The sequence below is a fragment of the Lithobates pipiens genome, unplaced genomic scaffold (genome assembly GCF_037356315.1).
Source record: "Lithobates pipiens isolate NorthernLeopardFrog02 unplaced genomic scaffold, aLitPip1_a1.2 Scaffold_27, whole genome shotgun sequence".
Classification (NCBI taxonomy): domain Eukaryota; kingdom Metazoa; phylum Chordata; class Amphibia; order Anura; family Ranidae; genus Lithobates; species Lithobates pipiens.
In genome coordinates, this window is record NW_027507788.1 from 950,848 (window position 1) to 975,787 (window position 24,940).

Below are 24,940 nucleotides of genomic sequence, written 5' to 3' on the forward strand. Positions count from 1 at the left end.
AAACCACACAGAGGAAGTTCTTCTACAGAAGATCGAAGACAGAATCCCAACTGACAATGAACCTCACTCAAAGAGCAGAGAACACGGAGGAGGGGCCACGTTGGGTTCTCATGAAGTTCTACACAAGAGGATGAAGTTGAATTTCCCTCAGTCACCCGGCGACCGTCGTCCATTATCCTTCCCATGTGACGGCTCTCAGATCCTCCGGGGGGGGCTCTAATCTGCAGTCAGAGGTTGGGAATTAATCCTGGGATTTCTCTCGTTCCAACACCATCGAGAAACACAATCACAGCAAGTAGTGAGGAGGTCCAGAACCACAGGGACCTGGACCAGCAACAGGAACCAGAGGACGGGGCCCAGAGAGGAGGGAACCCATACCAGATTGGAGAAGACCGGGGCAATACAAGGGAAGCCCAGGACCAGACAGGAGAGGACCAGGACCAGACGGGAGAGGACCAGGACCAGACGGGAGAGGACCAGGACCAGACGGAGAGGACCAGGACCAGACGGGAGAGGATCTGATCAACACGAAGGAATACCAGAACCAGATAGAGGAACAGATAGTAGAGGTCTGGGTCCTGAGAGAAGGGAACAATACAAGGGAGGACCAGAACCAGACAGGAGAGGACCGGGCCCAGAAAGAAGGGAACCCATACCAGACAGGAGAGGACCAGGACGAGAAGGGAGAGGATCAGGTCAATACAAAGGAAGACCAGAACCAAATAGGGGAGGACCAGGACCAGATAGGAAAGGATCGGGCCCAGAGAGAAGGGAACCAATACCAGATAGAAGATCCAGACAATACAAGGGAAGACCAGAATGAGATAGGAAAGGACCAAGACCAGATAGGAGAGGTCTGGTCCAAGAAAGTAGGCAACCAATACAGAGTAGCAGAAGTTTGGGACAATATAAGGGAAGACCGGGTCCTGATAGGAAAGGACCAGGCCCATAGAAAAGAGAGCCAATACCAAATAGGAGAAGATCAGGACAATAAAAGGGTAGATCAGAACCAGATAGGGAAGGACCAGACAGGAGAGGGTGAACACCAGAAAATAGGGGATCAGTGCCAGTTGGAGAACTGGGACCAGACAGGGGGCCAAGACAAGATAGAGGATTGGGACAATCCAAGGGAAGGCCAGAACCAGATAGAAGATGAGCACATAGAGGAAGACCAGGACCCGACAGGAGGGGGCCAATATCAGAATAAAGCAGATCAATACCTGGTAGAAGACCAAACAGGAGACCAAGAGCTAAAAGGAGAAAAACAGGACCATAGAGGAGAAAACAGGGACCACAGAGGAGAAAACAGGGACCACAGAGGAGAAAACAGGGACCATAGAGGAGAAAACAGGGACCATAGAGGAGAAAACAGGGACCATAGAGGAGAAAACAGGGACCACAGAGGAGAAAACAGGGACCACAGAGGAGAAAACAGGGACCACAGAGGAGAAAACAGGGACCAGACAAGGAAAGACCAAAGCCAGATAGCAGAGGACCAAAGAGAAGACCCAGACCAGAAACAGACAGGAGACAAAAGCCAGAAAGGTGAGGACCAGGACCAGATAGTAGAGGACCAGAACCAGAAGGAAGTGGACCCATACCAAGGAAAAGAAGACTGGGACCATACAGGAGAGAACTGGGACCAAAGCAGAGAAAATCAGGACCAGAGAAAAGAAGACTGGGACCAAACCAAAGAGCAGAACCTGGGAGGAGAGAACCAGTACTGGATAGGAGAAGACCAGACAGAGGAGAACTGGGACCAGGCAGAGGAGGACCAGGAAGAGGAGGTAAGACGTATGGTCCAGTATTGGGTCTGCTGATACATACGGGGGAGGGGAGGGGGAGGGGACTGTGTGTAGTGATGGCCGAACAGTTCGCCCGGCGGTCGTTTCGCGGCGAATTTCCGACTTTCGCCGTCCGCGGGTTCGAACGCCTTTTTCCGTCGTTCGCCCCGGCGGACTTACGTGTTTAATGTATACAAGAACTTTAACCTTTCGTGACACGTTTATCATGTGTTACAGGACAACCAATTGAGACATGACAGCTCATGGACACTTGGACATTCCCCCTAACCTATAAATACACCCGATCCGGTGGCCATTTTACATTCTTTCTTCTGTCACTGTAGGGAAAGGATCCTGTGTGGAGTAGGGACAGAGAAAACGCTAGCTATTTGGTACACAAAAGTTCTTTTCAGGACTGGTATAGGTGTTAGGTCAGCAGCCTGAGTTTCTTTTGTCAGTTTAGATAAAGGGACAGAGCGCTGTATGCTGCTATTTTAGGGACAGCTCAGCCAGATTAGTCTTTCTTCATCATCATCATCATCATCATCATTAGCTGTTACTATCAGGTCCACAAAAGAGCTGTTCCAGCTAATCGTTCCAGCCTACTCTTTTTTGCCAATTTGTATAGGGACAGGCAGGAAGCAGTGTGTCAGGCAGTGAGGATAATTTTAAAGACTTGCTGTTACTATTAGTTCCACAAAGGTTCTTTTCAGGACTGGTATCAGTGGTACGGTAATAGGCTTGTACACGTATAATATTCTTTCTTCCAAATATAGAAAGAATATTATACTTGACTGCTGCCCTTCTGCTGCAGTCTGCTAATCATTCACAACTCACTTGTTCCACAAAGCTCTTTATCAGGACTGGTAACTTGGTCTGTCTAGGGTGCTACGGTACATAGGCTTGGGTGCGGTACAGTCTGCTGTTCTGTAAGGACCGCTATCGGTCCACAATACATAGGGTTGCCGTGCACTACTGCTGACCGCTGCCCTATACTGCAGCAGTCCTTCAGCGGTATAGGGACTGACGCACAGTCTGCTAAACACTAATACACAACCTGCTTGGTCCACAAAAGTTCTTATAAGGACTGGTAACTTGGTATAGGGTGCTACGGTACATAGGCCTGAGTGCAGTACAGTCTGCTGTTCTGTAAGGACCGCTATCGGTCCACAATACATAGGGTTGCCGTGCACTACTGCTGACCGCTGCCCTATACTGCAGCAGTCCTTCATTGGTATAGGGACTGACGTACAGTCTGCTAATCACTAACACACAACCTGCTTGGTCCACAAAAGTTCTTATAAGGACTGGTAACTTGGTATAGGGTGCTACGGTACATAGGCCTGAGTGCGTTACAGTCTGCTGTTCTGTAAGGACCGCTATCGGTCCACAATACATAGGGTTGCCGTGCACTACTGCTGACCGCTGCCCTATACTGCAGCAGTCCTTCAGCGGTATAGGGACTGACGTACAGTCTGCTAAACACTAATACACAACCTGCTTGGTCCACAAAAGTTCTTATAAGGACTGGTAACTTGGTATAGGGTGCTACGGTACATAGGCTTGAGTGCGGTACAGTCTGCTGTTCTGTAAGGACCACTATCGGTCCACAATAGATAGGGTTGACGTGCACCACTGCTGACCGCTCACCTATACTGCAGCAGTCCTTCAGCGGTATAGGGACTGACGTACAGTCTGCTAATCACTAACACACAACCTGCTTGTTCCACAAAAGTTCTTATAAGGACTGGTAACTTGGTATAGGGTGCTACGGTACATAGGCCTGAGTGCGTTACAGTCTGCTGTTCTGTAAGGACCGCTATCGGTCCACAATACATAGGGTTGCCGTGCACTACTGCTGACCGCTGCCCTATACTGCAGCAGTCCTTCATTGGTATAGGGACTGACGTACAGTCTGCTAATCACTAACACACAACCTGCTTGGTCCACAAAAGTTCTTATAAGGACTGGTAACTTGGTATAGGGTGCTACGGTACATAGGCCTGAGTGCGTTACAGTCTGCTGTTCTGTAAGGACCGCTATCGGTCCACAATACATAGGGTTGCCGTGCACTACTGCTGACCGCTGCCCTATACTGCAGCAGTCCTTCATTGGTATAGGGACTGACGTACAGTCTGCTAATCACTAACACACAACCTGCTTGGTCCACAAAAGTTCTTATAAGGACTGGTAACTTGGTATAGGGTGCTACGGTACATAGGCCTGAGTGCGTTACAGTCTGCTGTTCTGTAAGGACCGCTATCGGTCCACAATACATAGGGTTGCCGTGCACTACTGCTGACCGCTGCCCTATACTGCAGCAGTCCTTCATTGGTATAGGGACTGACGTACAGTCTGCTAATCACTAACACACAACCTGCTTGGTCCACAAAAGTTCTTATAAGGACTGGTAACTTGGTATAGGGTGCTACGGTACATAGGCCTGAGTGCAGTACAGTCTGCTGTTCTGTAAGGACCGCTATCGGTCCACAATACATAGGGTTGCCGTGCACTACTGCTGACCGCTGCCCTATACTGCAGCAGTCCTTCATTGGTATAGGGACTGACGTACAGTCTGCTAATCACTAACACACAACCTGCTTGGTCCACAAAAGTTCTTATAAGGACTGGTAACTTGGTATAGGGTGCTACGGTACATAGGCCTGAGTGCGTTACAGTCTGCTGTTCTGTAAGGACCGCTATCGGTCCACAATACATAGGGTTGCCGTGCACTACTGCTGACCGCTGCCCTATACTGCAGCAGTCCTTCATTGGTATAGGGACTGACGTACAGTCTGCTAATCACTAACACACAACCTGCTTGGTCCACAAAAGTTCTTATAAGGACTGGTAACTTGGTATAGGGTGCTACGGTACATAGGCCTGAGTGCGTTACAGTCTGCTGTTCTGTAAGGACCGCTATCGGTCCACAATACATAGGGTTGCCGTGCACTACTGCTGACCGCTGCCCTATACTGCAGCAGTCCTTCATTGGTATAGGGACTGACGTACAGTCTGCTAATCACTAACACACAACCTGCTTGGTCCACAAAAGTTCTTATAAGGACTGGTAACTTGGTATAGGGTGCTACGGTACATAGGCCTGAGTGCAGTACAGTCTGCTGTTCTGTAAGGACCGCTATCGGTCCACAATACATAGGGTTGCCGTGCACTACTGCTGACCGCTGCCCTATACTGCAGCAGTCCTTCATTGGTATAGGGACTGACGTACAGTCTGCTAATCACTAACACACAACCTGCTTGGTCCACAAAAGTTCTTATAAGGACTGGTAACTTGGTATAGGGTGCTACGGTACATAGGCCTGAGTGCGTTACAGTCTGCTGTTCTGTAAGGACCGCTATCGGTCCACAATACATAGGGTTGCCGTGCACTACTGCTGACCGCTGCCCTATACTGCAGCAGTCCTTCATTGGTATAGGGACTGACGTACAGTCTGCTAATCACTAACACACAACCTGCTTGGTCCACAAAAGTTCTTATAAGGACTGGTAACTTGGTATAGGGTGCTACGGTACATAGGCCTGAGTGCAGTACAGTCTGCTGTTCTGTAAGGACCGCTATCGGTCCACAATACATAGGGTTGCCGTGCACTACTGCTGACCGCTGCCCTATACTGCAGCAGTCCTTCATTGGTATAGGGACTGACGTACAGTCTGCTAATCACTAACACACAACCTGCTTGGTCCACAAAAGTTCTTATAAGGACTGGTAACTTGGTATAGGGTGCTACGGTACATAGGCCTGAGTGCGTTACAGTCTGCTGTTCTGTAAGGACCGCTATCGGTCCACAATAGATAGGGTTGACGTGCACCACTGCTGACCGCTCACCTATACTGCAGCAGTCCTTCAGCGGTATAGGGACTGACGTACAGTCTGCTAATCACTAACACACAACCTGCTTGTTCCACAAAAGTTCTTATAAGGACTGGTAACTTGGTATAGGGTGCTACGGTACATAGGCCTGAGTGCAGTACAGTCTGCTGTTCTGTAAGGACCGCTATCGGTCCACAATACATAGGGTTGCCGTGCACTACTGCTGACCGCTGCCCTATACTGCAGCAGTCCTTCATTGGTATAGGGACTGACGTACAGTCTGCTAATCACTAACACACAACCTGCTTGGTCCACAAAAGTTCTTATAAGGACTGGTAACTTGGTATAGGGTGCTACGGTACATAGGCCTGAGTGCGTTACAGTCTGCTGTTCTGTAAGGACCGCTATCGGTCCACAATACATAGGGTTGCCGTGCACTACTGCTGACCGCTGCCCTATACTGCAGCAGTCCTTCAGCGGTATAGGGACTGACGTACAGTCTGCTAAACACTAATACACAACCTGCTTGGTCCACAAAAGTTTTTATAAGGACTGGTAACTTGGTATAGGGTGCTACGGTACATAGGCCTGAGTGCAGTACAGTCTGCTGTTCTGTAAGGACCGCTATCGGTCCACAATACATAGGGTTGCCGTGCACTACTGCTGACCGCTGCCCTATACTGCAGCAGTCCTTCATTGGTATAGGGACTGACGTACAGTCTGCTAATCACTAACACACAACCTGCTTGTTCCACAAAAGTTCTTATAAGGACTGGTAACTTGGTATAGGGTGCTACGGTACATAGGCCTGAGTGCGTTACAGTCTGCTGTTCTGTAAGGACCGCTATCGGTCCACAATACATAGGGTTGCCGTGCACTACTGCTGACCGCTGCCCTATACTGCAGCAGTCCTTCAGCGGTATAGGGACTGACGTACAGTCTGCTAAACACTAATACACAACCTGCTTGGTCCACAAAAGTTTTTATAAGGACTGGTAACTTGGTATAGGGTGCTACGGTACATAGGCCTGAGTGCGTTACAGTCTGCTGTTCTGTAAGGACCGCTATCGGTCCACAATACATAGGGTTGCCGTGCACTACTGCTGACCGCTGCCCTATACTGCAGCAGTCCTTCAGCGGTATAGGGACTGACGTACAGTCTGCTAAACACTAATACACAACCTGCTTGGTCCACAAAAGTTCTTATAAGGACTGGTAACTTGGTATAGGGTGCTACGGTACATAGGCTTGAGTGCGGTACAGTCTGCTGTTCTGTAAGGACCGCTATCGGTCCACAATACATAGGGTTGCCGTGCACTACTGCTGACCGCTGCCCTATACTGCAGCAGTCCTTCATTGGTATAGGGACTGACGTACAGTCTGCTAATCACTAACACACAACCTGCTTGGTCCACAAAAGTTCTTATAAGGACTGGTAACTTGGTATAGGGTGCTACGGTACATAGGCTTGAGTGCGGTACAGTCTGCTGTTCTGTAAGGACCGCTATAGGTCCACAATAGATAGGGTTGACGTGCACCACTGCTGACCGCTCACCTATACTGCAGCAGTCCTTCAGCGGTATAGGGACTAAGAGTTTTGTCACAGGGTCATTTAAAAAATGACATGCAGAGGAAGAGGCAGGCCCTTCCGCAGGGGTGGTAGGGGTAGGGCAGGAGCAACAGGCTTGAGCCAAAGTGGGAAGTTGCAGAAGGTGCGTTCAATTACTTTAAAGGATGCACCAGACTTGGTTGAGTGGCTCGCTCAGCCTTACTCTTCTGCACCCTCCTCATCCTCTCGATCTGCACCCTCTTCTTCACTCTCTGCTATGTGCACCCCCAAAGACACTACCACCAACAACACGACCACCACCACCACCACCACATACCTTCCGCTTGAGTCACTGGAATTATTTTCCGATCCATATCAAGAGGACATTTCTGATGCGCAGCCACTCTTGGTATTGGATCAGGAAGAGGAGGTAGCAACAAGCGCTACTCAGCAGTCTGACGCCAGTACCCAGATCAGCCCAAGAGGAGGTTGGTCCCCGGTGTTGCTGCCTACTCTACTTATAGCGGTGGGGAAGGTGACGTTGATGATGACGTGTCTAGTGATGTCACGTGGGTGCCCACAAGAGAGGAAGAGGAGGGGAGTTCAGAGGGAGATATGGACCAGCAGATAGGGAGGAGAAGCAGCAATGACTTACATTGCACAGCAGGGACAAAGCAGACTGCAAATGTATCAGGAGCGAGTCATCGACCATGTACGGTCACATCTGGCGCTCCCAGGACACCGGCACATGGCTCCGCAGTGTGGGCTTTTTTTAACGTGTCCGCTGCTGACAATAGCGTTGCCATCTGCAATCTTTGCAGTCAATGCGTTAGTCGCGGTAAGCCCAATACTCACCTAGGGACGACCGCCTTAAGAAGGCACATGAGCAGCCATCACCGAGCCCAGTGGGAGCAACGGAACACACAAAGCCACACTGCAGGCTCTCACCGTCCAGCCTCGTCTTCTACTTCTCCTTCTCCTCTCTCCTCACAATTGTCCTCCACTCCACCTTCCATCACGCCAAGCTCACATTTTTCTGCAAAAAGGCAGGCTTCCGTGGGCCTAATGTTTGAGCGTAAAAAAATGATGACGCCGGATAACCCTCTTGCCCAACGGTTGGCGGCTGGCTTGTCAGAACTCATAGCCCGCCAACTACTGCCATATAAACTGGTGGACTCGGAGGCCTTTCGCAAATTTGTGGCCATTGGAACACCACAATGGAAGGTCCCAGGAAGGAAGTATTTCTCAGAGAAGGGCATCCCAGAGCTATATGGCCATGTTCAGCGGCAAGTGAATGTATCTCTGGCACACAGTGTCGGTGCCAAGATACATCTGACCACAGACACGTGGTCTAGCAAACACGGGCAGGGAAGGTATATCAGTTTTACTGCCCACTGGGTGAACCTTCTGACGGCCGTCAAGCATGTAACCCGTGGCACCCGTGTAGATTTGGTTTTACCGCCACGGATTGCATGCAGGCCTGACTCTTCTTCTCCTCCTCCTACTCCATCCTCCTCCCTCTCCTCCTCAGCTGCCTCCTCCTTTCCGCTGCTAGCGTCTCTTCCGCTGCACCGCCCAAGCTCCCCAGAACCTATTCCACATGCCAGGTGAGACGTTGCCATGCCGTGCTGCGTCTGTTGTGCCTGGAAGCAAAGAGCCACACTGGCCCGGCACTCCTTTCAGCTTTGCGTTCACAGGCAGATGAGTGGCTAACACCGCTCAATTTGACAGTTGGTAAAGTGGTGTGTGACAACGGTGCCAATCTGCTTAGCGCATTGAAACAGGGCAAAATCACGCACGTGCCGTGCATGGCACACGTCTTAAACTTGGTCGTGCAGCGATTCCTTGTCAAATACCCTGGGGTCCAGGACATCTTGCGGCAGGCAAGGAAAATCTCGGCCCATTTCAGAAGATCTTACACGGCCATGGCTCGCCTTGCTGACATTCAGCGGCGACACCATCTGCCGGTCAGACGTCTTATTTGCGATTGCCCGACGCGATGGAACTCAACCTTCTATATGCTTGATAGGCTGCTCCAGCAGAAACGTGCAGTTAACGTCTACCTGTATGAACTCTGCGAAAGAAACGGTTCTGGGGAGCTGGGTTTTTTTTCACCGCGCCAGTGGCTGCTCATGCGCGACACATGCAGACTTCTGCGGCCATTTGAGGAGATCACCAAACTGGTCAGTCGCAGCCATGGCGCCATCAGTGACATGGTACCTTATGCCTTCTTTCTGGAGCGTGCATTGCGTCGTGTCATTGATCAGGCTGTGGAGGAGCAGGAGCGGGAAGATGAGGAAGTCGCAATGCTGGATGAATTCCCAGGGGGGGCTACTCTATCTGAGACAAGTCAACAACAGGAGTCTGATGAGGAGTCAGAGGAGGATGGTGCCGGGGCGGATGAGCAGGAGCAAGAAGAGCATGCTTTAAACCTTTCTGGGATCCCTGTTGTGCGAGGATGGGGAGAGGAGAATGAAGAGGACGACATTATCCTGGATGATGAGCAGGAGCCAGGCCACCACACCGCTTCCACTTTAGTGCAAATGGGGGCCTTCATGCTCCAGTGTTTTAATAGGGACCCCCGTATAAAAAGCATGAGGGTCAAGGACCAGTACTGGGTGGCAACGTACTTAGACCCCCGGTACAAACACAAAATGGCGGAAATGTTACCGCCGTCGCAGAGGGCTGTCAGAATGCAGCACTTCCAGGCCTTGCTTCGAGAAATGCTGCATTCTGCTTTTGCGTGCGCTGGCAGAGGAGCAATTCCCACTCCCAGAGAAGGATTTGCGGTACCAATCCAACAGCGCCTGCAAGAAGAGGCCGGTTTGAAGATGTGTTGGTGACTTCGGATATGAGGTCATTCTTTCAGCCGACCCATCGACAGGTGTCATCCGGATCCAGCATCAGGGAACGCCTAGACCGTCAGGTGTCCGACTACATTGGGTTAACGGCCGATGTGGACGCTCTGAGGAGTGATGAACCCCTAGACTACTGGGTGGGCAGGCTTGACCTCTGGCCAGAGCTTGCCCAATTTGCAATCGAACTGTTGGCTTGCCCCTCATCCAGTGTCCTGTCCGAAAGGACGTTCAGCGCAGCAGGGGGGATTGTGACCGATAAGCGTACTCGCCTAGCTCACCACAGTGTTAACTACCTCACATTTCTAAAAATGAATGAGGCATGGATCTCGGAGGAATTCAACACATGTGATCAGTAGACCATGTATATGTCTATAAACAATTTTGGAATCAAGCACACAGACCTTCTTAATTCATTTGGCTCACTTCCCTGACCCAAAAAAGCACACCGTACTATATGCCCCTACCCTCCTCTTTGAAGAGGTTGAGCGGTGTCATATTTCTACTGGGGCTGCTTATTATGAGGGGTTCCCACCATCCCTGTGCTGTGCTGACTTCCTCCTGGGTGTTCTTATTATGAGGGGATCACACCATCCCTGTGCTGTGCTGACTTCCTCCTGGGGGTTCTTATTATGAGGGGATCACACCATCCCTGTGCTGTGCTGACTTCCTCCTGGGGGTTCTTATTATGAGGGGATCACACCATCCCTGTGCTGTGCTGACTTCCTCCTGGGGGTTCTTATTATGAGGGGATCACACCATCCCTGTGCTGTGCTGACTTCCTCCTGGGGCTGCTTACGGTGCTGCTGTCAGCGCTGTATGTCACGGAGCTGCTGTCAGCGCTGTATGTCACGGAGCTGCTGTCAGCGCTGTATGTCACGGAGCTGCTGTCAGCGCTGTATGTCACGGAGCTTGCTGTCAGCGCTGTATGTCACGGAGCTGCTGTCAGCGCTGTATGTCACGGAGCTGCTGTCAGCGCTGTATGTCACGGAGCTGCTGTCAGCTGTCAGCGCTGTATGTCACGGAGCTGCTGTCAGCGCTGTATGTCACGGAGCTGCTGTCAGCGCTGTATGTCACGGAGCTGCTGTCAGCGCTGTATGTCACGGAGCTGCTGTCAGCGCTGTATGTCACGGAGCTGCTGTCAGCGCTGTATGTCACGGTGCTGCTGTCAGCGCTGTATGTCACGGAGCTGCTGTCAGCGCTGTATGTCACGGAGCTGCTGTCAGCGCTGTATGTCACGGAGCTGCTGTCAGCGCTGTATGTCACGGAGCTGCTGTCAGCGCTGTATGTCACGGTGCTGATGTCAGTGCTCTGTATTACAGGTGCTGCTGTCAGTGCTCTGTATCTCCTGCACCCTCTTGTTTGCCTACCCCTGGTCCCTGACCTTCCCTCTCCTCCATTGCCTTCATTAGATCCATAGTCCTGAATTGTCAGAACAATTTCCCAAATAAAAAAAAAATGCTTGTAGTTATCGATCCCAAATTCACCTCATACATGTATTATGCTATTGTCCAGGTGGTGGGACTACGTGCTACCCCCTAATAATTACCCCGTGGCCGCAAATTCGACCTAAAGGTTTGCGAAATTCGCCTCCCATTGAAGTCAATGGAGCCCGCGGCGAACGGTCGTTTTCGCGAACGTTTGTGCCCGTTCGCGTTTCGCGTTCGCGAAACGTCCCGTCGGAAGTTCGTCCATCACTAACTGTGTGTATTTCCTCATTTCAATTTGATGACATCAAGATTTTCCCACAACTGACAACCAGATTCCAGCTCTAGCTGTCACCTCCAGGTCTGCTTCTGATTGGTGGCTGTGAGGAAGATCTGGGAGGTGCTTAGTACTCTTCATTCATAGGAATGGAGTAGGGACGGACACATCCAGAGTTCAGGTAGCAGTCAGTCCAGTGGGAGGGGTCCTGGCGATGGCCCAGTGCGAGGGGTCCTGGCGATGGCCCAGTGCGAGGGGTCCTGGCGATGGCCCAGTGCGGGGGTCCTGGCGATGGCCCAGTGCGAGGGGTCCTGGCGATGGCCCAGTGCGAGGGGTCCTGGCGTTGGTCCAGTGCGAGGGGTCCTGGCGATGGCCCAGTGCGAGGGGTCCTGGCGATGGCCCAGTGCGAGGGGTCCTGGCGATGGCCCAGTGCGAGGGGTCCTGGCGATGGCCCAGTGCGAGGGGTCCTGGCGATGGCCCAGTGCGAGGGGTCCTGGCGATGGCCCAGTGCGAGGGGTCCTGGCGATGGCCCAGTGCGAGGGGTCCTGGCGATGGCCCAGTGCGAGGGGTCCTGGCGATGGCCCAGTGCGAGGGGTCCTGGCGATGGCCCAGTGCGAGGGGTCCTGGCGATGGCCCAGTGCGAGGGGTCCTGGCGATGGCCCAGTGCGAGGGGTCCTGGCGATGGCCCAGTGGGAGGGGTCCTGGCGATGGCCCAGTGGGAGGGGTCCTGGCGATGGCCCAGTGGGAGGGGTCCTGGCGATGGCCCAGTGGGGAGGGGTCCTGGCGATGGCCCAGTGGGAGGGGTCCTGGCGATGCCCAGTGCGAGGGGTCCTGGCGATGGCCCAGTGCGAGGGGTCCTGGCGATGGCCCAGTGCGAGGGGTCCTGGCGATGGCCCAGTGGGAGGGGTCCTGGCGATGGCCCAGTGGGAGGGGTCCTGGGCGATGGCCCAGTGCGAGGGGTCCTGGCGATGGCCCAGTGCGAGGGGTCATGGCGATGGCCCAGTGCGAGGGGTCCTGGCGATGGCCCAGTGCGAGGGGTCCTGGCGATGGCCCAGTGCGAGGGGTCCTGGCGATGGCCCAGTGCGAGGGGTCCTGGCGATGGCCCAGTGCGAGGGGTCCTGGCGATGGCCCAGTGCGAGGGGTCCTGGCGATGGCCCAGTGGGAGGGGTCCTGGCGATGGCCCAGTGGGAGGGGTCCTGGCGATGGCCCAGTGGGAGGGGTCCTGGCGATGGCCCAGTGGGAGGGGTCCTGGCGATGGCCCAGTGCGAGGGGTCCTGGCGATGGCCCCAGTGCGAGGGGTCCTGGCGATGGCCCAGTGCGAGGGGTCCTGGCGATGGCCCAGTGCGAGGGGTCCTGGCGATGGCCCAGTGCGAGGGGTCCTGGCGATGGCCCAGTGCGAGGGGTCCTGGCGATGGCCCAGTGCGAGGGGTCCTGGCGATGGCCCAGTGCGAGGGGTCCTGGCGATGGCCCAGGGGGAGGGGCCTGGCGATGGCCCAGGGGGAGGGGCCTGGCGATGGCCCAGTGGGAGGGGCCTGGCGATGGCCCAGTGCGAGGGGTCCTGGCGATGGCCCAGTGCGAGGGGTCCTGGCGATGGCCCAGTGCGAGGGGTCCTGGCGATGGCCCAGTGCGAGGGGTCCTGGCGATGGCCCAGTGCGAGGGGTCCTGGCGATGGCCCAGTGCGAGGGGTCCTGGCGATGGCCCAGTGGGAGGGGTCCTGGCGATGGCCCAGTGGGAGGGGTCCTGGCGATGGCCCAGTGGGAGGGGTCCTGGCGATGGCCCAGTGCGAGGGGTCCTGGCGATGGCCCAGTGCGAGGGGTCCTGGCGATGGCCCAGTGCGAGGGGTCCTGGCGATGGCCCAGTGGGAGGGGTCCTGGCGATGGCCCAGTGGGAGGGGTCCTGGCGATGGCCCAGTGGGAGGGGTCCTGGCGATGGCCCAGTGGGAGGGGTCCTGGCGATGGCCCAGTGGGAGGGGTCCTGGCGATGGCCCAGGGGAGGGTCCTGGTGATGGCCCAGGGGGAGGGTCCTGGTGATGGCCCAGTGGGAGAGGCCTGGTGATGGTCCTCCTGATCTCCTAGAGACCCCAAACTGCCCCCAGAGATTGTAGAGGAGAGCAGAGGATGGTCAAATCACTACGATCAGCCAATGAGTGGAGAGCTTCATCCCTGACCTCCAGCATGGCTCCTCCTACTGGTGATGTTAGGGGGATGGGATTATATACTTCAGTTGTGTGGTGGGCGGTGACCCCAAATGACCAATCATGTGTTGTCACTGCTGTCCATCCATGTGTCTCAGCAGGAGCTGGAAGCCCCCTCAGATCTCCTCACCAATGCCGGCGGCACTCGCCCGTTAGCCAGGATGGACGGAATACCGATCCAGGTGAGGACCGTCAGGCAATGCAATCAGCACACTGCTCAACAACTGCAGAGATACGGTCAATTAGCAACCTACAGAGACGCCCCCCTCTCCCAGTGTGAGCAGAACCCTGAGTGTGGGACTATCCCCCCTACATAGACAATCACCCCCCCCCCCATACATAGAGAATAACCCCCCCCGGTACATAGAGAATCACACTCCCCCCTGTACATAGAGAATCACACTCCCCCCCCCATACATAGAGAATCACACCTCCTACATAGAGAATCACACTCCCCCCATACATAGAGAATCACACTCCCCCATACATAGAGAATAACCCCCCCCCCCCCCCCCCGGTACATAGAGAATCACACTCCCCCCCCATACATAGAGAAATCACACCTCCTACATAGAGAATCACACTCCCCCCATACATAGAGAATCACACTCCCCCCCATACATAGAGAATCACACTCCCCCCATACATAGAGAATAACCCCCCCCCCCCCGGTACATAGAGAATCACACTCCCCCCTGTACATAGAGAATCACACTCCCCCCATACATAGAGAATCACACCTCCTACATAGAGAATCACACTCCCCCATACATAGAGAATCACACCTCCTACATAGAGAATCACACTCCCCCCATACATAGAGAATAACCCCCCCCGGTACATAGAGAATCACACTCCCCCCCCCCCCATCATAGAGAATCACACCTCCTACATAGAGAATCACACTCCCCCCATACATAGAGAATCACACTCCCCCCATACATAGAGAATAACCCCCCCCGGTACATAGAGAATCACACTCCCCCCCCCCCATACATAGAGAATCACACCTCCTACATAGAGAATCACACTCCCCCCATACATAGAGAATCACACTCCCCCCATACATAGAGAATAACCCCCCCCGGTACATAGAGAATCACACTTCCCCCCCCCCATACATAGAGAATCACACCTCCTACATAGAGAATCACACTCCCCCATACATAGAGAATCACACCTCCTACATAGAGAATCACACCTCCTACATAGAGAATCACACTCCCCCATACATAGAGAATCACACCTCCTACATAGAGAATCACACTCCCCCATACATAATCACACCTTACCCATACCCCTCCCTAGAGAATCACACCCCCCTACATACAGAATCACCTCCTCCCCTAGAGAATCACACCTCCCCCCATGTACATAGAGAGTCACCCCTCCCCCAAATGTACATAGAGAGTCACCCCTCCCCCCAAATGTACTTAGAGAGTCACCCCTCCCCCCAAATGTACATAGAGAGTCACCCCTTCCCCCCCCCCAATATACATAGAGAGTCAATTAGGACTGCTGCACTCCTCACACTGACAGCAGTCTCAGGGTTAATCCCCTGCAGCGGCTGAGCGCAGTAATCTGGAGTGAATGAGGTCCGCGGATTAGAGATTATACTCCGATAATTCCCCGCAGCCGGAGCTCCACCACAGCCTATGTGCTCTCCATCCCAAGTACCCCCTCCCCCGCTCTGGGGCCCCGACACCCCTCTCCCCTGCCCCTAGGACCCCTGACAACCCCCCTTCCTACACCCCAGGACCCCCAAAACCCCAACAACCCCTCTCCTCTGCCCCCAGGGTCCCCCAACAACCCCCCCTTCCTACACCCTAGGGCCCCCAAACCCCATCCTCCCTGGAACCCCAACAACCCCCCTCCTCTGCCCCCAGGGTCCCCCGACAACCCCCCTTCCTACACCCCAGGGCCCCCAAAACCCCCTCCTCCCTGGAACCCCAACAACCCCCCTCCTCTGCCCCCAGGGTCCCCCAACAACCCCCCTTCCTACACCCCAGGGCCCCAAAACCCCCTCTCCCTGGAACCCCAAAAAACCCCCTCTTTTGCCACCAGGGTCCCTCCAACAACCCCCTTTCCTACACCCCAGGGCCCCTGACTATGACCCCCCTCTTCCTACACCCCAGGTCCCCCAACATTGGATTGGTTTCACACTCTGGGGATACAAACAACATTCTAATTCCCAGTAAAGATCTGAAACCTCCGACATGCCGGCACCAACCCATAACCCGACCGACACTCCGATTTCCATTAAAGGGGATCTCTGCTCCGTCACATGGGTGACCACCAAACCCTAGACCCCCCCCCCCCCCCCACACTGAAAGGAGGAGAGAGCAGAGTGACGGGGAGATGAGCTTCTACACACTGGGGGTGGATCCAACATGGGCTCAGAGGAAGTGGGTTGAATGATGCTGACCATCACGCTGAGGACATCTAGTGGCAGGAAAGCAGTATTATGGGGCAATCTCTGGCATGAAGGTGAACATTACAGCGCTGGTTCTGCTCCCTCATTTATTTTGGGTTATTAATTTTATGGGGTTATTTTGGGCCGGAGTTCTGCTTTAAATCCATACAGTGAAGACGCCTCCGGTATGTAGAATGATTGTCCACTTACCTGTACTGACCTCTGTGTCTCTCCTCAGCCGTCCAGGCGAGGGCGCTCTCCCCCCATACAGCTGACATGGACTCACCTGGTGCTGGTCATCTCCTTCCTCTTCTCCATCGCCATGACAGCCTGCTTCATCTGGCAATACAAGCTGCCCAAACTGGAGGCGGGTGAGTGCCCGAGGGGGAGGGGCCACCTATAGGGTGTAATGACCACTAGAGGGCGGTGAGGAGCTGCAGGTGGACATATAATTATCAGCCAGAGCAAGGATTCCCAGAGCATGTCTGAACACCGGGGGGGGGGGGGGGGGGGGGGGGGTCAGGATGACACACGCGGAATCCTGAAGATCGTTACATTGTATGGAAATCGAGTTCTAAAATAAAAATGTAACAACCAAAATGGCCGATTTCCCAGAATCTCCCCCCCATGCGATACCGGGGAGGGGGGGGGGGGGGGGGGTGGGAATTCATCTAAACCACGAGGAGGATGTGCTAAAAGTTAAAAATCTTCAGGAAACAGCGAGGACTCCGATCATCCAATCGGAGGAGAGGAATTGGAGTTTTCCCTTCTCCTGATTGGATGACTGAAGTCTTCACTTTCCTCCTCATCTCCTGACTTCACCCACATCAGATTCCTTCATTCTTCTCACTCCCCCAGAATGGCAGCAAATGTTGGGGGCCCCTGACTTGGTAAAGCTGCCCACCCCCCCACCACTGGGTGCTGATAAACTGGACCTACCTCCCAGGAAAGGATGGGGGCTGCCAACCCCATACATTCCCAATACTGACCAGTGTCAGCCCCGGAATCTGGGGGGGGGGGGGGGGGGGGGGTGAAATGCCCTTTCTTACCCTGGAGTGATTTCCCTGAATTGGGGGAGGGCGGGTAAAGGGAGAAATGCCCTTTCTTGCTTTGGAGTGAATTGCCCCTGAATCTGGGGGGGGGTTGATTGGGGGGTACGGTGACCTCTGGTTGGTTCTGATGCTGTATTTGTGTCCACAGCTCTGGAGGTTGCGGAGGATGTTCAGGACGGGGTACAGATGTGCCCCCGATACCCGGAGCCTGTGCCCCTGGAGCACCCCGTCCCCATCCTGAAGGAGGCGCTGGAGAAGGTCAGTGTGGTTGGACAGAACGGTCAGACAGGAGGAATTATGGGGGGCTGATTGGTTTTCATATCTCAGCTGGTGGTCAGGAGGGGCAGCCTACCTCCCCCTCTGCAGTCCGGGGCCCCTCAGATCGCCGGGCCCCGACCTACAACATATCAGGACTACTCAGCCTTCTGTAATACAATAACCCCGTCTTCATCCAATCAGAGGAGAGATTGGGGTCCCCTCCATAAAATATACATTGTAGGACCTTAGAAGAGCCGCAGACTGGACTTCATCTATTGGCCGTCTCTCCACAGGTGGACAAGTTCCTGAGGGGTAAGATCCGATCTCCCGGCCTGCCGGCCATGTCTGCCATTGTCACCTACAACGACACCGTCCTCTGGACAGGAAAACTTCGGGAGGAAGAATGGATCCGACCCGTCCTCGCCCGCGCCCAACGAATACACCATTTACCGGTGAGAACCCTTACTGAGCCAGAACGTTCCTCATAAAAGGGAAGTCTACAGAACACACCCCAGCAAAACACTCAGGAGGAAGGATCCCCAGGGCATTATGGGTCAGTGAGAGAGTGCCCAGCAGAAGATGTCTCCTTTCAGACCATCTGTCTTCTATTGACCTCTCCGATGGGGAAACGGGAGGAAGTCCCTGGTGTTAGTGTGTGTGTGTGTGTGTGTGTAAATGTCTTCTGCTTGAGCTTTTGAGTTCTGTAAACAGTAGTCGAGCGCTCCACCTACTGGCTGGACTGGAATATACAGTATTAGGTTAGAATTGAATTAAGGTAGGTGACAGCCGAGGTAGAGCTGTGGCCTTTTCCAGGCAATATTTCGGGGGGTGCAGACAGTACATAGGAGCCCCAATATGGTGACATTATCTCCACAGAAGCGCCGTCAGGTCAGAATCGGACTTTTCTGTAACCACATGGCCAGGCGTAGATAGAGGGTAGATGGCACTGTCCTATCCTCTCCCATCCATGCCACTCTCTAGACCAATCACTGACATCTCTAGGGGGCCACACCTAGCATTCAGTATAGGTGGTACCACAGATTGCCAGAGTCTGGAGGCCACGGGTTGGAGTTGGAGGCTGGAGACCATTAGAGATTGCCAGAGTCTAGAGGCCACGGGGTGGAGTTGGAGGCTGGAGACCATTAGAGATTGCCAGAGTCTAGAGGCCACGGGTGGAGTTGGAGGCTGGAGACCATTAGAGCTTGCCAGAGTCTGGAGGCCCACGGGTGGAGTTGGAGGCTGGAGACCATTAGAGATTGCCAGAGTCTAGAGGCCACGGGTGGAGTTGGAGGCTGGAGACCATTAGAGATTGCCAGAGTCTAGAGGCCACGGGTGGAGTTGGAGGCTGGAGACCATTAGAGATTGCCAGAGTCTAGAGGCCACGGGTGGAGTTGGAGGATGGAGACCATTAGAGATTGCCAGAGTCTAGAGGCCACGGGTGGAGTTGGAGGATGGAGACCATTAGAGATTGCCAGAGTCTAGAGGCCACGGGTGGAGTTGGAGGCTGGAGACCATTAGAGATTGCCAGAGTCTGGAGGCCACGGGTGGAGTTGAAGGCTGGAGACCTAAGCAGTAAAGGGCCCCAGGTGGGGCACCAGGGCAGGGGGTGATTCATATCACAATGACACGACCGCCATCTTTTCCTCTGCAGAATCGCCAGCATCTCCAAACTTTTCCCCGGCACTCATGTTGTACAAGTTGTGGGAGGAGGGGGAGGTGAACTCGCTGGATGACCCCCTGGAGCGCTACGTCTCCAACTTCACCATCAAGAACCCCCTGGGGAAGACTCGCCAGCCCGAGGAGAGGTACATGGCGGGCGGCTTGGCCTTCATGGAGAAAGGGGCACAGCCTGTGAAGCCCACTGCCGTCACCCTGCGTAGGATGGCGGGCCACCTATCAGGTAAAGGACCAGATTATAGGCTGACGGGCAACCACAGCGCCAAACCTCTGTACTGACTGAGGGGGAGGGGAATGAAAGCACCTCCAGAGGGGGGAGGGGAGACTGGACCACTGGGACGTCCAATACAAAGCAAGCAAGGGTGTCTCACTCCTCCTGCTGCATTCTCCACGATGTCAAACAAGTGGAATTCAGCAGCAGATGGGCAGAGCGGAGATCATAGAACCGAATTCCAGGCCGGGCCACTAGAAATCGCAGGGTGTAGAGCTGAGGGCTGCAGACTGACACCAACAATGGGGCATTATTATCCCCACCGACACCAACAATCGGCATTATTATCCCCACCGACACCAACAATGGGGCATTATTATACCCACCGACACCAACAATGGGGCATTATTATCCCACCGACACCAACAATGGGGCATTATTATCCCCACCGACACCAACAATGGGGCATTATTATCCCCACCGAAACCAACAATGGGGCATTATTATCTCCGCCGACACCAACAATGGGGCATTATTATCTCCGCCGACACCAACAGTGGGGCATTATTATCTCCGCCGACACCAACAATGGGGCATTATTATCCCCGCCGACACCAACAATGGGGCATTATTATCCCCAGCGACACCAACAATGGGGCATTATTATCCCCAGCGACACCAACAATGGGGCATTATTATCCCCAGCGACACCAACAATGGGGCATTATTATCCCCAGCGACACCAACAATGGGCATTATTATCCCCGCCGACACCAACAATGGGGCATTATTATCTCGCCGACACCAACAATGGGGCATTATTATCTCCGCCGACACCAACAGTGGGGCATTATTATCTCCGCCGACACCAACAATGGGGCATTATTATCCCCGCCGACACCAACAATGGGGCATTATTATCCCCACCGACACCAACAATGGGGCATTATTATCCCCACCGAAACCAACAATGGGGCATTATTATCTCCGCCGACACCAACAATGGGGCATTATTATCTCCGCCGACACCAACAGTGGGGCATTATTATCTCCGCCGACACCAACAATGGGGCATTATTATCCCCGCCGACACCAACAATGGGGCATTATTATCCCCAGCGACACCAACAATGGGGCATTATTATCCCCAGGGACACCAACAATGGGGGCATTATTATCCCCACCGACACCAACAATGGGCATTATTATCCCCACCGACACCAACAATGGGGCATTATTATCCCCACCGACACCAACAATGGGGCATTATTATCCCGCCGCGACACCAACAATGGGGCATTATTATCCCCGCCGACACCAACAATGGGCATTATTATCCCCACCGACACCAACAATGGGCATTATTATCCCCACCGACACCAAAAGGGGCATTATTATACCCACTAACACCAAAGGGGCATTATTATACCCACTAACACCAAAGGGGCATTATTATCCCCACTGACACCAGAGATAGGGCACTATTCCTCCCCATAATACCAAGGATGAATTGTTTAATCCCACTGACGCCAGGATCATTTCTACTCCCAATGGCCACAGTCCGGCCCCCGTAAAGTCTGTAAACTGGCCCTTTGTTTAGGAAGTTTGGAGACCCCTGGTGTAGAGGATGAATGGTTCCCAACCTTCTGGATTGCTCCCCTGACCTGTGCTGTGTCCGGTTCTCTGCAGGTCTCCCCCGTAGGCTGCGCTCCACCAACCTTCTGTGGAAGGGCAGCACACAGGAAGCCATCCGCCTGCTGAGGGATGACGTCTTGGTAGCAGATCCCGGCACAAGGTGGGTGATCGATGGATTATCGGGGGTCCTACAACCAGCAGCCACTAGGATTGTCATCTGTGTCCACCCATAGCAACCAGTGCCCATTTGTATAGTACCTGTCATATGGGGCGTTGTCTGGCATGGCCAGTGTGCCCACCCTATGCTGGAAGCTGCCATGGTCTAGTCCAGAGGCAGTGCTAGGTCATGGACACACAGGGAGGTCTCAGTCCTTATGGGAGTCAGCCAATAGAAGGGCTTCTGAGGGTGACAAGTAGCAGACCACATGTGACGGAACGTCGGAAGGGGCCGGTTTACGTTCTTATCGTTGTCTCTGCCTTTCAGGTGTCACTACAGTAATCTGGCGTTCTCCTTGTTGGCGCACGTCCTGGCAGAGCAGACATCAGAGGGGGACTACCAGCGCTGGGTGTCGGACAACATCCTGGACCGGATCGGCATGGAGGACACAGGCTTTGACCTGACGCCTCCAATCGTGTCCCAGATGGCGGTGGGCTTCTACAGCAGCGGACAGGTGGCCCCGCTCTACGATCTGGGTTGGTATCGCCCATCGGGACAGATGTACTCCACGGCGGCAGACATGGCCAAGCTGGCTATGGGGCTTCTAGGGACATTCCACCGCCGCATCCTGGAGGCGGACACCTTGAAGACCATGCTGACCCCTCTCTTCAAATGTTCTTCAGATTATTTTGCCAACAAGACGGGGACCCCCTGGGAGGTGAACGAGCAGCTCGGCTATGACATTGTTCGCAAAGATGGCGACCTTGACGGATATTCCGCCACCTTCTCCATCGTTCCCAAACTGCGGCTGAGTTTTATCGTGCTGATGTCGGGGACGCGGCCCCAAGAAGAAGACATTGTGTGGCAGACATATCGCTTCCTGATCCCCGCCATGGAAAAGGCCTTCCGAGAGGCAGAGAAGAGACTCAACCCCACCCCCAATCCCACCCCTTACCTAGGACTTTACACCTACGCCAACCTGACCTTTTATGAGATTAAGGTGGGGCGTGACGGCGTGCTGGAGATGCAGCAGTTCGGTCCTCACATTCAGGACCTGATCCCAGAGATTTACCGCACAATCCGCCTTCATTACTTGGAGGAGCGCATCCTGCAGGTCGTGTTCGATAGGGAATTCCCGTGTATCCTGCGGCTGGGCTCCGCCTCCGTCTCCCTGGAAACGCAAGACCGCCAACTCTTCAACTTCCACCCCTACAACGCGCAGGGGCTCTCCCCAGCCTTCGACGCCCCGGGACTCAACACCTACAACGTCCAGCGCTTATATCACAAACCCGCCTTCTATAACTCATAAGGGGCGGAGCCACGGAACCGATATTCATACCGCAAATGTCTAACAGACTCCGCCCTCAGCAAAACCCCCAATATACCCAACGAAACCCAACCGACCGGACCAGGAAGTGGAGGGATGAGAGGTGCGCCATGAATATATGCCCCATCATAGGAACCGCCCAGTGAAAGTGAAGGAAATATCATCAGGACTGAGCCCTGAAATATGCCACCGACTGAGGTCACTTCACCCACAACTGATATTTCACCGTTTGGTGATGCTGGAGGGTTAATCCAGATCCCACCATCCAAGTTCATGGGTCTGTACACCCGCTGTGCCCATTACGAGGGGTTCCCACCATCCCTGTGCCCATTACGAGGGGTTCCCACCATCCCTGTGCCCATTACGAGGGGTTCCCACCATCCCTGTGCCCATTACGAGGGGTTCCCACCATCCCTGTGCCCATTACGAGGGGTTCCCACCTACCCTGTGCCCATTACGGGGGGTTCCCACCATCCCTGTGCCCATTACGGTGGGGGATCCCACCATCCCTGTGCCCATTACGGTGGGGGTTCCCACCATCCCTGTGCCCATTACGGTGGGGGTTCGCACCATCCCTGTGCCCATTACGGTGGGGGTTCGCACCATCCCTGTGCCCATTACGGTGGGGGTTCGCACCATCCCTGTGCCCATTACGAGGGGTTCCCACCATCCCTGTGCCCATTACGGGGGGTTCCCACCATCCCTGTGCCCATTACGGGGGGTTCCCACCATCCCTGTGCCCATTACGGGGGGTTCCCACCATCCCTGTGCCCATTACGGGGGGTTCCCACCATCCCTGTTAGATGTGTATAATACAGAATATATCAGGATGGGTGGAAGACAGAAATTTGTCAGGAAAATTTTATTTCTGGAGATATAAGGAAGTTGCCTTCAGACTCCGGCCATAACGGAGATCATATGTGGGCGGGGCGATGGGAGGATCCGTGGGCGGGGCGATGGGTTATGATGTATTTTGGAATCACCTCACTATTAAAGTTCACAATTTTGCTGAATTAAATTTATCAATAAATTGTTGGGAAAAGTAAAGCAACGTCTCATATATATATATATCTGTACAGGCCAATCACCAAACACCGCCAGTAGAGGCCGGTCCTCCCCTCACCGACAGTAGAGGCCGGTCCTCCCCTCACCGACAGTAGAGGCCGGTCCTCCCCTCACCGACAGTAGAGGCCGGTCCTCCCCGCCCCGACAGTAGAGGCCGGTCCTCCCCGCACCACCAGTAGAGGCCGCTCCTCCCCGCCCCGACAGTAGAGGCCGCTCCTCCCCTCACCGCCAGTAGAGGCCGCTCCTCCCCTCACCGCCAGTAGAGGCCGGTCCCCCCCGCACCGACAGTAGAGGCCGGTCCCCCCCGCACCGACAGTAGAGGCCGGTCCCCCCCCGCACCGACAGTAGAGGCCGGTCCCCCCCCGCACCGACAGTAGAGGCCGGTCCCCCCCCGCACCGACAGTAGAGGCCGGTCCTCCCCTCACCGCCAGTAGAGGCCGGTCCTCCCCTCACCGACAGTAGAGGCCGGTCCTCCCCTCACCGCCAGTAGAGGCCGGTCCTCCCCTCACCGACAGTAGAGGCCGGTCCTCCCCACAAAAACTTGTTTTACAGCGATGACAAGATGTGACCAGCACACACATTGATGGATCTAAGGCTCTGGCATTTCTGCTGCCACCTCCTGGTGAACTATACACACAGCCAGTACAGCAATCACTGGAGTCCCTCCTACATCAGCATCTAACGCTTACTAGGCGCCCGCCAAAGCTGTACTGACCCCCTGTCAGGTTTTTATTGCTGTGTCCCCATTAGGGAGATTCTTCCTATTTCTCCTGTTCACCTTTATTATTGAAAGTGAAAGAAAATTAGGAACAGAGGGGAAATCTTCCAACGGGGACACTACTTCTGGTGACACCCAGGGATTTCCTCTTACTTCCTGTGGGACAGGAAGTGAAGGGAAATCTTCCTAATAGGAAGATGGCAAAAACAAGAAATACCTTCCAAAATGGTCATAAAGAAAACTGCCTTTGTTCTACCAGATTGGAAGCTACAATTCCACATGTACTGCACCTCTGCTGCCATCTGGTGGCTGAATCTAGAACTGTGCCACCTACACAATGGTCCTGCACCTCTGCTGCCATCTGGTGGCTGAATCTAGAACTGTGCCACCTATACAATGGTGCTGCTCCTCTGCTGCCATCTGGTGGCTGAACATGGGAACTCTAAAAAGTACCCACAGAGTACAGTGAAGAATAAAACACCATTCTCATAGAATCAAATCCCAGC

General features: G+C 54.2%; 1 protein-coding gene across 1 annotated transcript; it reads left to right on the top strand.

Moving 5' to 3' along the window:
• Positions 1-1,657: 1,657 nt before the first annotated feature.
• LACTBL1 (lactamase beta like 1) lies at positions 1,658-23,698 on the top strand. The gene is given in 10 exon segments (XM_077456266.1): positions 1,658-1,787; positions 14,023-14,103; positions 16,573-16,705; positions 17,535-17,644; positions 17,938-18,030; positions 18,032-18,096; positions 19,296-19,320; positions 19,322-19,544; positions 21,222-21,327; positions 21,652-23,698. Coding segments are annotated over 9 exon segments (1,758 nt in total). The 5' UTR covers positions 1,658-1,787; positions 14,023-14,082; the 3' UTR covers positions 22,634-23,698.
• The last annotated feature ends 1,242 nt before the right edge of the window (positions 23,699-24,940 follow it).